At 39.0% G+C, this 16,346-nt stretch overlaps 1 protein-coding gene across 2 annotated transcripts in view; it reads left to right on the top strand.

The window, feature by feature from the left end:
• Positions 1–6,973: 6,973 nt before the first annotated feature.
• USP32 (ubiquitin specific peptidase 32) overlaps positions 6,974–16,346 on the top strand; it is a 251,311-nt gene continuing 241,938 nt past the window's right edge. Inside the window, exon 1 of one of the 2 annotated variants that reach the window (XM_042914568.1) lies at positions 6,974–7,147. In XM_042914568.1, coding sequence (XP_042770502.1) covers positions 7,090–7,147 — 58 coding nt within the window. In that variant the 5' untranslated portion in view covers positions 6,974–7,089. The remainder of the gene's footprint in view (positions 7,148–16,346) is intronic. The other variant, XM_042914569.1, reaches the window with a different exon arrangement.

Genomic DNA, 16,346 nt, shown 5'->3' with positions numbered 1-16,346 from the left:
TTGGGATTTTTAAAAATGCTAATTGTTGGATCAGGACCACCAAACAAAGAATTTTACCTAAACCTAAAATCACAACTCACATACTGCATATTTAGCTTCATGTACTAAAACCTTTGAAGACTAATAATGATTTACCCCATCCCCATTCCTACAGTGAATCTCTCTCAAGGGTTTTTTTATTATACCACAATTACTAGCTATTAAATACTTACATGTAGGCAGGTGCATCTCTGTATCAGAATTTTTGGTTATCAGATTTTTCTAGGAGAGTTTTAGGTTTGAGGCAAAATTGAGCAGAAAGTACAGAAATTTTCCATATAGCCTCTGTCCCCACACATACATGGTCTCCCCCATCAAAATAATAGTTATTGATCAAAAGTAAGCCTGGAGTCAAGAAAGGGAGGACAATTAGACAAACAGCAAATTGGTAGTTCAGCAAAAGGTGGAAAAGAGAATAGAAGTATTGTGTTAATAACCAGGTGAGAAGAAAACTCAGGGTGAACTAAAAATAAAAAGATTTGAGCTGGCAAAAGAATGTACATTTCAAGAGATAAAGAATTTAAGAACTGGAAAAAGCCTGGTTGAGTTTAAATCTTTCATCTACTAGACAAAGAAATCAAAGTCTAAGGTATACAGCTGGAGTTGGTTTTTCTCAAATATCTAACAAAGCATATTAGTATGATAAGCTGGACTTTAGATGACTAGACAAAGTCTATTTAGAACCTGGAAAGTGAGGTAAGGTATATCTTATCTGTTTACAGCTGGAGTCTGTATTATTCTATGTTTTAACTGCTGATTAGAATTCAATTAATGTACTTATTCTTAAACTTGTAGTTTGTATTTTGCTGGAAAAAGCTGGCCTAAGAGTAAAATGCAGTTGCCACATTAGAAGGAATAAGATCAGAGGAAGACTAAAAAGAAACTGCTTGAATTTTCAGGAACTGTACACAATACCCACTCCCCAACCTTTGTAAACTGTTGAAAGAGATGTAAATACACCTTCATTGCAGTTGGGGTGGAGGAGGGCAATTTGCAATATTATAAAGAGTAAACATTTACTCACAGGTTCAGTGGGTAGTGCAAATTGTTTGCCAAGCATGGATCGTGGTAAGACAGAAAAAGAGACTTTCTAAACTAGGTCTAAGTTAAAGGCCTTCACTTTGAATGTTTTACTTCTTTGCCATTCTTAGTTTTAGCTTATGTGTCTTGTGAAGCAGAAGCTCTTAGGGAATGTGCCCTGTTGAAATTTTGCCAATTTTAGGTGCCTTCTAAAGAATGATAAATAGAAAGGAGAAACATCTTTAAATGCAGACTAGAGAATGACATTTTTTTAGTTATTCCTAAAATATTTTGTTCAGGTTTAAAATGAAAATGAATTTCATGTTTAGAAAAACAGGGATTCAGGGGCGTCTGGGGCTCAGCGTCCGACTTTGGCTCTGGTCATGATCTCCTGGTTCATGGGTTCAAGCCCTTTGTCAGGCTCTGTACTGAGAGTTCAGAGCCTGGAGCTTGTTTCAGAATTTGTGTCTCCTCTCTCTCTGTCCCTCCTCTGCTTGTGCTCTCTCTCCCTCTCTCAAAAATAAATAAACAAACTTAAAAAAAAAAAGCAGGGATTCAGTTCTGTGCTGGTAGGATTTGTGATAGGTAGAAGGTAATGACAAAAATCAGCTTAAATTGATATTAATGTTAGCAAGGTGAAAGGAAATTGGCTTTCTCTGATACTCTTGATTAGAATGTAAATTGATCCAAATATTTAGGCTGGCAATTCAGCAACATCTAACATACTCTTAGACTCTGAAGTTCAATTTCTGGAAATCCCATCTACAGATGCAGTCATATATGTTAAGATGATATATGTATTAGGATGTTTATTGCAATAGTGTTTGTAATATTGAAATGAAACAACCTAATGTTTGTCAACAGGTAATTGGTTATACATTAAATACACAAAATTGGCATATTATATATGTTAAAAAGAATAAGGTAGTTCTATAAGGTGATATGAAAACCAATTTGAGCTATACTATTGAGTGAAAAACAAATTGCAGATCAGTATGTGGACTATGAAGAAGGTGTGCAGTGGGTGTAGTTACAGAAAATTGGAATGAGGGAATGAGACTGGGTGAATTAGAAAGTGTGATCTTTGGGGTGCCTGGGTGGCTCGGTCAGTTAAGCATCTGACTTCAACTCAGGTCATGTTCTCACTGCTCGTGAGTTCGAGCCCTGTGTCGGGCTCTGTGCTGACAGTTCAGAGCCTGGAGCCTGTTTCGAATTCTGTGTCTCCCTCTCTCTCTGATCCTCCCGCGTTCATGCTCTGTCTCTCTCTGTCTCAAAAATAAATAAATGTTAAAAAAAAAAAAGTGTGATCTTTTACTTCACATACACTTTTTTTAGTGGTGGAAAAACATTTTTTAACATAGAATATATATTATTTTCATTAAAAATAGCTTAAAGTGCTTAAAGTTATATATATATTTAAATGTTTACATACTTATTTTGAGAAGGGGGGGAGCCTGAGTGGGGAGAAGCAGAGAGAGAGGGAGGGAGAGACTCCCAAGTACCCAAGCAGACTCTGTGCATCAGTGTAGAGCCACGCAGGGTGTGATCTCATGCGAGATAGTGACCTGAGCCGATATCGAGTCAGATGCTTAATGACTGAACCATTCAGGCACCCCTAAAGTTGTATTTTTAGGGGCACCCAGGTGTCTCAGTCAGTTGGGTGTCCGACTTCAGCTCAGGTCATGCTCTTATGGCTCATGCACTGGAGCCCCGCATCGGGCTCTGTGCTGACAGCTCAGAGCCTGGAGCCTGCTTTGGATTCTGCATCTCCCTCTCTCTCTGCCCCTCCCTGGCTCGCACTCTCTCTGTCTAAAAAATTTTTTTTAAGTTATATTTTTATTTATTCTAAAACACAATATTTTAAAAATACAACACAAGTGACCACATCCTTATATTGTGTCATTATAAGGTGACAAGTATATAATACTGGGGAAAAAAATCAATTCTCTTTTTTTTAATTTAATTTTTTATTTTTTAAACTTTACATCCAAATTAGTTAGCATATGGTGCAACAATGATTTCAGGAGTAGATTCCTTAGTGCCCCTTACCCATTTAGCCCATCCTCCCTCCCACAAACCCTCCAGTAACCCTCAGTTTGTTCTCCATATTTATGAGTCTCTTCTGTTTTGTCCCGCCCCCCCCCCCGTTTTTATATTATTTTTGTTTCCCTTCCCTTAAGTTCATCTGTTTTGTCTCTTAAAGTCCTCATATGAGTGAAGTCATATGATTTTTGTCTTTCTCTAATTCACTTAGTATAATACCCTCCAGTTCCATCCACATAGTTGCAAATGGCAAGATTTCATTCTTTTTGATTGCTTCTTCTTTTCCATTCATCCATTGATGGACATTTGGGCTCTTTCCATACTTTGGCTATTGTCGATAGTGCTGCTATAAACATGGGGGTGCATGTGTCCCTTGGAAACAGCACACCTGTATCCCTTGAATCAATGTCTAGTAGTTGCTGGGTCGTAGGGTAGTTCTATTTTTAGTTTTTTGAGGAACCTCCATACTGTTTTCCAGAGTGGCTGCACCAGCTTGCATTCCCCCCAAAAATCAATTCTCTTATTGTATAGTCATGCTTCATACATTGTTGGCCTCACTTGGTGAAAATAAAGTTATACATGAATTGGGTGCTGTTGCACCCTTCTTTATTGTATTGACCTCCCTGTCTATGACCTAAGCTTCTTTGGCAAGTACTAAAATGACTCTGTCCTATTCCTGTGTGATTTCTTTGAGAATAAACTGAGGACCTCTGTCATTTGGGTTGCTCAACTGGAAGCAGAAATTACATGCCAATCTCCCATGCTTTAAATCTTCATATGGACAGCTCTTTCACAGGTATGTAATTATAGTGAAAACAATGGTTCCCCAAGTGCAACCTAATGCTTAGAGTCAGGTCTCTGGCCAACTCTTCAGTGGATTAAAGTGAAATATAATGAAAGTGAAGAAACTAAATGATTAATAGAATTCCTTTAAGCATGACAAGTAGACTTTAGATTTTCTACATAATCAAACTTAAGTACTGTGTCAGTTTTAACTTAGAGAGGGGTGTTTAACATTTGACTGCCTGATACTGTGTAATACAAACCAAAAGGCGTTTTAATCCCAGCTTAACATTTAAAATTCCCATCAGACATAACTGTCTGCTTCACTGCTTTCAATAATATGCTTAATTTAACTCAGACAAAGGAGAAATACTATTTCTTAGTTTGCTATCTCAACTCAAAATTTTGAGAAGTGTGTAATCCATGGTAAATGCTGTGATGGGGTGAAAATTCTTATGGCCCTATAGGAAGCCAGGCCTGAAACCAAGCAGGAGAATTTTAAAGTTCTTGTGTTAGTACTGCTCTAAATCTTTCATTATAAAGTTCATATTCTATTCTTTGCTGAGTATAATAATTTACTATTTCATGTGACAGATTAAGTCCAACTCTAGTTTCACCTTTCAAGTGTGGCAAGTACTACAAAGACCTAAAACAATTTGCTTCCAATTCCACTGTAAATCAAATGGGTAGATAATCACGCAGGTCTGTCTTTTGTGCACCAAGGTTGGCTTTAGGTAGTGATTATCTGGGACAGTAGTAATACTTAGGTATGTTGCAGTTGAATTCTTGAGGGTCTTTTCCCCTGTATACAGCTGAGCCCTTAAGATTCACTTCCCATTAATTACGATAATCTAAGTATAGGCTGAAGATGACAGAGTTGTTTTGTCTGGATACTTCTGTCTACACCAAATTAATGATCTGGAAATTAAAGGCTTTGAAATACATTCCCAACCCCTTTATTCATGGCCTTTAACTAATCTGAGGTCTTAAAATTAACTGCCTCACAGTGAACTGGAAAGGGCAACACAGTGACTAATAAAGCCACGCTGCTCATCTGGTCTGCCAGGAAAGGTGAGTACAGAAACAAGAGTATTACCTTCTTTCTTTAGCAGAGCATATTATAATCTGTTGGCTTAAGGAATTAAAATCCTTTCGCTGGGTCTGAATTGCCTAACTGGCACCTCCTGTGTAATCTAATCCAAATGGTTATTTTTTAAAAGTTCTTTCCTTATCCAAAAGCTTTATACTGTGACTTTGAGGGTGAAGACTAACAAAAACAAATTGAATAGACTTAAAAAAGTGCATTCCACTGTACATACAGTTAACTTTTCTGTTTTTTTTTTAAATGTTTATTTATTTTTGAGAGAGAGAGAGAGCAATTTAGGGAGCAGCAGAGAGGGAGGGAGACAGAAGATCCAAGGCAGACTGCTTGCTGACAGCAGAGAGCCTAATGCTGGGCTCTAACCCAGGAACCCAACTGGAAGATCATGAGCTGAACTGAACTCGGGCTCTTAACTGAGCCACCCAGGTGCCCCTATACAGTTAACTCTTGAACAGTGAAAGGGTCAGGGGCACAAATCCTCCTGCAGTCAAAAACTCTTATATAACTCCTCCAAAACTTTGCTAATAGCCTACTGTTGACTAACCAGAAGCCTTGCCAATACTTGCCAATAACGTAAAAAGTTCATTAACACATATATTGCATGCTATATATAACTTACAATAAAATAGACGAAAGAAAATGCTAAGAACTAAGGAACATACATTCACAGTACTGTACCGTATTTGTAGAAAAAAAGAAATCTACATACAAGAGGATCCATGCAATTCAAATCTGTGTTGGTCAAGGGCCAACTATACCACATCTATTCACCTGTCCATTGTTGGACACCTTGGGTTGTTTCTACATTTTAGTTATTGTCAATAATGTTCTATAAATATGGGTGTATAAATATGTGTCCCTGAGTTCAATTCTTCGGGTATATACTTAAAAAGTGGAATTCTGGGAACTCTGTAAATCTGAGAAATTCTGACATGTTACAACAGCGACCAACCTTGAGGACATTATGCTAAGTTAAATAAGCCAGGCACAAAAGGGAGAAATACCATATGATTCCACTCATGAGGTACTTAAAAATAGTTGTTAGTATTTTACCACAATTAAAATTTTTTTTGAAAAGCAAGAAACTGTTGTAAATCTCATAAACCTCACATCTCCCATGGGCGGGCGGGGTGGGCAATGCTTGGACATAAGCAAGCTGAAGCCTTTTGCACAGCAGTTTCCAGTAGAGGCAGGCTCAGAGGTGGGCTTGCCAATGTGAAAGGAAATCTAGAGTCAACAGGGGTGGGGAGGTACAGGTAACGTGAAAAGAAATATATTCTAAACTTTGTCACAAGGTTCATTTTCCTCAGGGATCTCCCCACCAGGATTAAGAATGCTTTCATCACAGGAAATCCTTGAGAGTCTCTTTTCTTCTCACAACTCCCTCCCAGCCAAAAATTTCCCTAACGTTAGGAGTTTCTCCCCTGCCTGCCTCTTTCTCTCACTGCACCCCTGAGACCCCGATTCCCTAAGATTCCACCCAAGACAGGGCCTGACCAGGGCCAGACAAACCGCCAGTTGCTCCAGCCCCGCCCGTCAGGCTCCAGAACCCGTGGGCGGGAGACGCGGCCCCGAGCGCCCCGGAAGTCACCTCCCCCCACCCCCGCAGACGGGCGGAGGCTCCCCGGCATTGCGGCTTCGGATTGGAGGGAAACTGGGAGATGATGCGTTACGCGCGGGATCCGGCCCCTCCTCTGCGCTCCTGCGCGCGGAGAGCTTGGGGCGGGGCGAAGTGAGTGGCCCCTGGCGGCCATTACCCGGAACAATCCCCGGCCTCGGGTCAGGTGACCCTCGGCGGGGCCGGCGGGAGGGGGGTGGGGGGGAGGGAAAAGGGCGTGAGGAGGAAAGGGAAGGGAGGAGAGAAAAGGGCGGAGTAGGAGGGAGGGGAAGGGGGCGGGGTGGGAGCGGGTCACGTGATTAGGCATGGAGGCGGTGGCGGCGGCCGGGAGGAGCTGCCGGGGCAGAAGCCGCACTTGTTAGTGTGGGGAGAGGAGGGGGCTGGGGGACGCCGACACCGTCACCCAGGGACGCCTAGTCGCAGGCGGGAGGGGGGGTGGGGGCGAGATTAGGCTCCGACCCCCGGCCGAGGGGATGAGGGGAGCATGGGCGCCAAGGAGTCACGGATCGGATTCCTCAGCTACGAGGAGGCTCTGAGGAGAGGTGAGGGGGGGAGGGGTCTGGACGAGGTGCGGGGGAGGCCAGCGACAGGCTGCCCCGAGGGTGGGTGACCGGGGAAGGGGAGGGGAGGTTGAGCGCTTGAGGGTGCCTGAGGAGGATGGGAAAGGAGGCCCTCTTTGGGGGAGCGACGGGGAATATTATGAGGGAGAAGGGTCGGGTGGGAGCAGTGTTTGGGAATTGGGACCGTATGGAAAGGGGGAGAAGCTTTCCCAGAGAGAGGGGTATCTGGCTCTGGCACGGAAATGCCCGTGCTCTTTGGTGGCGTTGTTATCTTGGATGTGTCCAGGGAAGTCTTCTCTCCCTCCTTTCTTGGGTGGCATCAGCCATTCCAGCCCCCCTCATCCTTTACTGCCATTTTCTCATATCACTCCTTCATAAAACCCGACAACATCCTAAGCTCATACCCAACAACCTTGGTTGGAAGGGAGAGGGGAGGCGGCTGCAAAGCCCTCTTCTCTTTTTGCTGTTGGAAGCCCCTTCCAGTTGTGGAGTCTCCGCCTTTTCCGAGGGCCTTTGCTAGTCTCTAGGGGGCTATCGTCATCCACTCCTGCCACCCCCTCACCTTTTGAGCGGCTGACTTTGATAAGAACGACCTGAAATTAAGTTGTATTTGAGGTGAGATGAGACTGGACAGCTGGTTTTGCACAAGACCTTGTCTTAGGTTACATCTCCTTAGACGTTGGCCAGAGCCTTTTATTGCACTTGATCCCCAGTTCTCACCCCCTCCCTTCCTATAAAATGGCATTCGGAAATTCAGCATTCTGATATTGTGTTATAGCTCCCTTTAGAGACCGGCCTTGCTGCCAGTCCTAGCCTGCTGCTTATTGGCTCTGATGCAGTGTGTTGCTAATAGCCCCAACCCCCTACCACTTTCTCTGATACCGCTGTCGGTGATTACTAAAGCACACGCTAACTGGAAGTGTCTGTTGCAGTTTATGGCCGGAATGTGACTTAATTTTTCATGAGTGGGATTTGAGTGTGTGTGTGTGTGTATGTATGTATGCGTGTATTTCTTTTCGACATTTAATGGGGTTTTTTTTTGATAAGAAGTGAAACATTAAGCAGGTTGGATGCTTGGCATTATTGTTAACAGGTTTCTAAGTCAAGAAACCAGCCTTGCTCCAGGTGATGGTTTCAGTAGCTAAGGATATAAAATAAAAATTGGCTTGAAAGACAGACATTCAAAATGAGGATTTAGTAGTAAACTCTTGTTTGTATGTAAGAAACAAAGGTAAATTCAGTGGGATATCACCTGAAAATAAAGAATTTAGGTGTATGTGTTCATTGTGGACTGACCAGAATAACGAAAATATGCTTTTTATATCTTTTTTTCCTACAGAACAATGAATGATTGTTCTTATGGACAATTTTACTTGAACTTTTTTCTCAATATGAGAAATATTCCAAATTCTTGATGTGTTTCCAGCCCTAGTAGGCTGGTCATTTCCGGGATGCTGTTGAGCCTGACAGGTCTGGCCTCAATTAGGCAATGGCTTTACATGGCATGAAAGAGGACATCAATCAAATTGATTCACAGCTTCATGGTTTAGAAGTATTTTGTTTGTTAAGTTTGAGGGTGATGTAGCTGGCATTAAAGGAATTCTAAAATTTAACTTTTATTCAACTGTACCCCACTTTCTCTCATATCAAACTAAGGTTTTAGTACTTTTGTAAATATAAAGGAAATAAATAGTTGGTGTGTTTTAAACTGATTTGATTGAAGGTCTTTGTTCAATTTATTATGAAGTGTTTGCCTGTTGAATTTAAAATGTATATTTGAAGAGGTAGCAAAATATTTGTTAAAACCTTTAACTCTTCTTTGAATAAATTTGTTTTATCAGTTTTGCTCCAGAAGAAAATTAAAGCAAAAGAGAGAACCAAACTGATAAGTAGTATTTCTAAATGTAAACCAGGAGCTTTTTTTTTTTTTTTTTTAAAGTGGGCAATTCTTTTGAATATACTATTTACCGTAGTAAATGTTAGACTTTAATATAGAATTTCATTTACTGAGGTTATATAGAAAGAATTTATAAAACTTTTGGTAGAGCTAAAAAATGGTCTGGGAACTTTTGGCGGGGGCACATGAACTAAATAGGTACCAAAACCTCTATCTGTTGGTCTTATTTACTTTTTAGGGTGAATAGGGGTGGGTGTTAGGGAGAGGATTGGACAAACACAATGTAGGTTATATGAATCACTGTACAAGTAAAAAAGCAAGTTTGATAAACTACTGAAATGCCTACCCCTCTTGGCTTTCTTAAAATTACTGACCAGTAAATAATGCCTAACCATATTTAGGTAGTATTAAAAAAAATAGTCAACTGTATATTGCTGGAAGCAAACATGGAATTGCAGGCAGTTTATCTTGTAAAACAGAGCCTTGGAAATGGAGTGTTATGTTAATGACAGATAACACTACCTAAGCGAAGGGCAGTTTAGTGACTTCTCATTTACATTTCAGAAGCTCTAGAAATTAGGAAGATTGATTTTGCATGCTATTTTAGCTAGACTGTGTGCCAGTTATATAAACATTAATAGTTTTCTGAAATCATACCTTTAAAGTTTTTTAAGGGAGATTTGTGGTAGCTTTTATTTTTGTTATCTATCTTGAATATCTTGAATAGAATGCAAATAGGCTTTTCTTTGAAAGGCTTGACCCTGGTTTAGATTGCTGGTATTTTCTGAAGTACATCTACTGTACTTCACGAGTACTGAGAATTTTAGCAGCTATGTTCATCTCTCTATTTCACTTCCTATTGCATCTAAGTTTGTGGCTTGTGTATTCCTGAAAATATATTCTAAATGCTTGGAGCATAGTATTAAAAAATATTGAATGAAAGAGGAGTTGAAGTTTAGAGTATTTTAGAACTCCGAGAAACTTAAAAATCTCCAGTTCTTTAATTCTTTCTTCCTGCTCCTCTCTCCGTTTCATCATTCTGGAAACTGAGAATAATAAGGCTTTTTTTTCCCCCCTAGAATTGGCTGAATTAAAATTGTCCTTAACTTTTAAATGATGTTAATAAAATATAGTGGGTGAATTTCTTCTAATCCCTTTCCTTAAGAAGAACTGGGGTGCTTGGGTGGCTCAGTCAGTCGAGTGTCCGACTTTGGCTCAGGTCATGATCTCATGGTTCGTGAGTTCAATCCCTGCATTTGTCTCTGTGCGGACAGCTCAGAGCCTGGAGCCTACTTCTGATTCTGTGTCTCTCTCTCTCTCTCTGCCCTCCCCTGCTTGCTCTCTGTCTCTCTCAAAAATAGATAAACATTAAAAAATTTTTTTAGAAAGAATTTTGGCACTTTACATTGGACTAAATAGTTGAGTGATGAAATACAGCAATTTTTACTGAGTGCTACCTGTGACTTAGGCACCAAGGAAGCAAAGATGACTAAAACCCTCTCTCTAGGAGCATATAGCCTGGTCAGTCCACTGAAGTGTATGTAACTCAAGGTGTATGCAGGACTATCCATATGAGGTAGGGATAAAATATTGAAACATCTTTTTAAAGTTGTATTTTGTGAATTTTTTTTTAAATTTTTATTTATTTTTGAGAGAGAGAGACAGAGCATGAGCAGGGGAGGGGCAGAGAGAGAGGGAGACACAGAATCTGAAGCAGGTTCCAGGCTCTGAGCTGTCAGCACAGAGCCCGATGCGGAGCTGGAACTCACGAACCGTGAGATCATGACCGGAGCTGAACTTGGACACTTAATTGACTGAGCCACACAGGTGCCCTTATTTTGTGTATGTTTGATAATGGACAATATTTGCAAAAAGTAGTATATATGTATATCATTTATAAATAACTAACATATAGTATGTTAAATTCTACAGTGCTATAGAACGAAGTGCTATAGGAATGTAGAGTGTGTGTTGGTGTATTGGCCTGAAAGTGCCCTAACACTATTCATTTCATTGTATGTGCTCAATAATTGTGTATTAAAGTGTTTTATTTCCTCGTCACTTAAAGGTTATTGTCTTTGCTAGTGAAATAATTAAGCATGTAATAGTTGAAGATTCCAGTACTTTTCATTTTGCTTATTATCTACCAGCGCTAATAAGCTCTAAAACATTGACTCACCAATCAAGATTTTATTCATCAAGTTTCATAGTGTTAATACTAAAATCTCGTTGATATTATACTGCCTATGATGTGATGTTAGGTGGTTTAGCATAATATATCATTGTATCAGTGAAAATTTAATTTCACAGTTGGCATCTTCTAGGATGCACTGTTTTCTCTTATTAAGGCACTTAATTTGCCTTCATCTGAATTTATTAAATCTATCAGTGAACTCTTCTTGCATTACAGTGGAATTGCAAGTTTTGGTTAAGCCATTTGCAAGTATACCTAACCAGCTGTTATTATACATAAAGGAGAAAAATGGGGCAGTTTTAAGTTAGTCTCTTTATATGTAGTCACCTAAATAATTACGTAGGTGCTGTTCTTCATAGTCTCCAGTTCGACACTCCTTATGGAGTGTCCATGACAAAGAGGAGATAAATACACTAATGAACCCTGGATTTGGGGAGGATGAGCAGAATGAGGTGACATCACTTGATGGATAATGGCCTTCCATTTACCAAACTGAACAGCTGTTGTTTTTTTTTTTTTTTTCTTTTCTTTTTTTTTTTTTTTGTTAATTGTTTGTCTTGTGCCTGGTTAGTGAGACTTCACAGTGACAGCATTCAGGGTCGCCTTCCAGAAAGATGTGTAAGTAACCTAGGGTTAGTAATGTGGTGACCAACCAATCATGAGTTGTTTTTTCAGGAGAAAAGGAAGATTTTTGGTACTTGATAATATGTAGGTCACAGGAAAAGTTAGAGAAATGATTATTATTCTTGCTAGGACTATAGGAAATCCATCTTTGGATTTGGAGTACTAAAGATTAAGTCTGAGAGCTGGATTAGAAGGTTTGATGTTAAATAGCTGCAGAGGTGAAGGTATTTTATTTATGAATTAAAAGTTGGTGGTTTTGGGGTGCCTGGGTGGCTCAGTTGGTTAAGCATCTGACTCTTGATCTCAGCCTAGGTCTTGATCTCAGGGTTGTAAGTTCAAGTCCTGCATTGGGCTCCATACTGGGTGTGAATCCTACTTAAAAAAAAAAAAATGTTGGTGATTTGAATCTGGACAACATGGATAGACCTAGAGGGTATTATGCTAAATGAAACAAGTCAGATAGAGAAAAGCAAATACCATATGATTTCACTTATATGTGGAATCTAAAAAACAAATGAACAAACCAATAGCAACAAAGAGAAACAGACTCATAAATATAGAGAAAAAAGTTAGTGGTTGCCAGAGGGGAGGCGGGTGAGGGAATGGGTAAACTAGGTGAAGGAGATTAAGAGGTACAAACTCCAGTTATAATTAAGTCACGGGGATGGAAAGTTCAGCAGAGAGAATATAGTCAATAATATTGTAATAACTTTGGCGACAGATGCTAACTACACTAATCATGGTGAGCATTTTGTAATGTATATAATTGTCAGATCACCTAAAACTGATATAATGTTGTATGTCAGTTATACTCCAATTAGAAAAAATGGGCGATGGTTTGATAATGGTACTGAGAAGACTAAGATGGGACTGAGAGTTCTTTTCATACTGTATCCAGAAAGTATGGCTTCTCTGCTCAGGACTTGTTTATTCTTCTGCTTTTACCTTTTAGGCTTCATGATGTATGTATTTAAATTGAGCCACTGCAGGGGCACCTGGCTGGTTTAGTCTAAGGAGCATGGGACTCTTGATCTCCGGATTGTGAGTTTGAGCCCCACATTAGGTTTAGATTACTTAAATGAATAAATAACTTTAAACAAAAAATCTGCTTTTTAAAAAAATGAATATTTAAATTGAGCCACTCCACCTCTTTCTTTATGCGAATAAATTTTCTTGTTCCTCTTATCTAGTAATAAGGATCTTTTGAAAATAAAAGGTGGATCATTAATTACTAACTGACACAAAAGCCTGATGAAACTAGTATTTTAGTATTTACGTTAAAGTCAGAGACCTATCTATTAGAAGACCTATCTATTCAAAGATGAAGGCCTTCTTTAACACCCTTCCTTATTAGGGATTTAATGTTCATTGACATAAGTCTCTTTTTAGTTCAGGGAAATCTCAAGTTAATAACTATTTTGTAGACAAGGGTCAGAAAAATTGATATATCAAGACCTTGCTGTAATATGGTTCTTGGAATCCTTGATGTTGCACAGCATTAAAGGAAACTATGCTAAAATGAAGTTTTACAAAGAAATTCTCCAGCTCCTCTTTCATTTCCATAAAGAAGTTAGGTTGTCTCAGCATTGTAGCCCTCAGAGGAAAAGGCTTTTAAGGTTTGCTGTGATTCTTGCCTTTTTTAATGACTTGTGAAAGACTCTAAAGAGATTGCATTATGAAAAGGACCCTTCTATCAAAGTAGTCCTCCCCTAGTCTTTCTTCCAGGATAATAATTAGTACTGCTATTGCAAGATAGTTGCTAAAGTGAAGAATCTTGCAGACTTCCTCAGTTTTTCCTTTCTTTCACCATCTGGCCTATCTTCTTATCCCCAGTTTGAGTTGGCCATCTAACTTCATTTAGTTTGGTATCCAGTCTAGTCTGTTAACTTCTATTCATCTTCACTGCTGCTACTCTAGTCCTAGCTGCCATCATCTCTTTCTAAGATACCATGCAGTGGTTTTCTAGTTTCACGGCAGCAGCCAGTGTAATCCTACAATTCAAATGAGATTCTGTTGATTCCTTTCCTCTCAGGCTGGAAAGGCTGCTTACAAATTTTCACAGGTCTGGCTCATTCTTCATACCTGAAGTCCAAGCTCTGATGGCCTTAGTAAGGCCTTCTCTTATCTTATATGAAGTGGTTTTCCATCAGTGTTGCACTATTCTGTAACGGTCATTTGTAGCCTTTATCATAATGTATAATTAACATGTTTATTGTCAGACATGATCATGAATCTCCGGTACCAGTATAGGTGCAGTGCCAGGTGTATTTTAAGTGTTCAGTAAATATTGGATGGCGGTGAATGTATAAATGATGGGTAGAAGATTTGGAGAACTTGAATAATGTTTGTAAGGTTGGAGGGTAAATGATCAGGTACTGATAAGGACTCAGTATACCAAACAATGTATTCATCTCAAGATTTCCTTAAATCAGCTTTGAAAAATGTGCTAAAGATTTTGAATGATAGATAAAAATGTAACAGCCTTAAATATAATATATAATTTTATCTGTTTAGTTCAGGTATTTAAGTTGATACCTCATAATGTAAATTACTAAGTGGATATTAAGAGACTAGTGTGTCATTAAGTATTATGTTTATGAACACTGGAGAATGTCTTTTTGTAAAAATGTAATATTTAATAATTTTGCTCATGAAATGATTTATTTTTAGACAGTGATCTTCATGTGCTTTTCATCCATGATGACAAGCATCATCCTACTGCCAAATCTAAGAGTTGGAAACTTACTTGTTTAAAATGTACAGTGTTAATTTGGAAGCTGAGAATAAGATTTACATCAATATACAGAGTGTTCTCATTGGTTTGAAATAGTCCAGGTGATTTAAAAGTAAATTTTAGGGACGCCTGGCTGGCTCAGTTGGTAGAGCATGCAACTCTTGATCTCAGGCTCATGAGTTTGAGCCCCACATTGGGCATAGAATTCGCTAAAAACAAAATAAATAAATAAATAAATAAATAAATAAATAAATAAAAAATGTATGTATAGCTTTTTAAAATATATGTTTATTTATTTATGAGAGAGAGAGGCACAGTATGAGCAGGGGGAGGGGCAGAGAGAAGGAGAGACACAGAATCCGAAGGAGGCTCCAGGCTCCAAGCTGTCAGCCCAGAGCCTGATGCGGGGCTCGAACCCATAAACCGTGAGATCATGACCTGAGCAGAAGTCGGATGCTTAACCGCCTGAGTCACCCAGGTGCCCCCTCCCCCCCTTTTTTTGGCTCGAAGTTTCTTTTTCTCTTAAGTTCCATAACTAATGCTCCTCCTCCCTCCTTCTTTTCTAGTCTTTTAGTTTTAATTTTTATCACAGTGATATATGTACAGAATTTAGAATCAAATAGTTCTACAGGGTTACTTATGAAAGCAGTAGTACTGTTACCCTGTCTCCCTTGGCAGTTTTCTTCTGCTTATTATCCAGTACTTTTAATATTTTAAATCTATTAATTGGTCTTTACTTTTTATCTCTAAGTAATATATTTATATTGATACTTTTTTTTTTCATTTAAGGAATGTTTATTTGGCATCCCAGTATTAAAGATTAGGATTTAGCTCTTTATTTCACTGCTACCTGCCCTCCAGATACACACATGTACGCCCCCTGTAGTCCCATTTCCTCATCTTGGTATATGTATATTTTAATTATGGTTAGATCATTGTTCAGTATTTACATGATTAGGTTTTTATAAATGCTTTTCATAGCTAAGCCATTTAATATAGTAGGATTACTTTTCCTGTATACTTTCCTTCTAAATATTTCCTTTAATAATTATCTTCTCTTTTATTTGCTTGGGATTCTATTCACTATAATTCAACCCCCAAAATCCCACCAATAGTTAAATCTAATCCATATATTAATGTTCACTAGGCTCATTATATTGGAAAATTTTTTTGGAGCTTTTTGGCCTATTCAGGTCTGTACCTATTGCCTTTGTGCTTGAAGCATAGCTGCCATGCTGGGATCTTCTTTACCATTTATTCTGAGATTTCCTTCAGTGTTCTGTGTTGGATCTCGTGTTGTATGCCTTGTTTCCTCTTTCTTGACTTACGCGTTATTTTGATGGAGCTTGTTCTCTGGTAGCTTCCTGAAGAAGGGTGCAATGGGTAGTGAAGCTTTAAGACCTTCATTCTTGACCCGGTGCTTTCTTGCTTTAAAATAATTCTTATATCTCTATTCTTTTTTTTCCACTCTTCAGTTTCTAAGAGGCTGTCTCTGTTTTAACCAAGTAATTATACTGATACTGAAGTTCCTTTTTAGTAATCCTTAATCTCTGGTCATGTGGGTCTTAATTTAAGCCTTAGGGCAGATTCATTGCACGGTCAGTTAGAAACTGGGGTAAGAGGAAGACATTGCCCTAGATTGCAGTTTTCATGATCACATACCACTAGATTGTAAACCTCCATGAGGGTGGGGACATGTCTGTTTTGTTCACTGCTATTTCTAGCAATTGCA

Source organism: Panthera leo, chromosome E1, assembly GCF_018350215.1.
Source record: "Panthera leo isolate Ple1 chromosome E1, P.leo_Ple1_pat1.1, whole genome shotgun sequence".
NCBI lineage: Eukaryota > Metazoa > Chordata > Mammalia > Carnivora > Felidae > Panthera > Panthera leo.
Note: the sequence above shows the minus strand (reverse complement) of the source record. Positions and strands in the feature narration are given on the sequence as shown.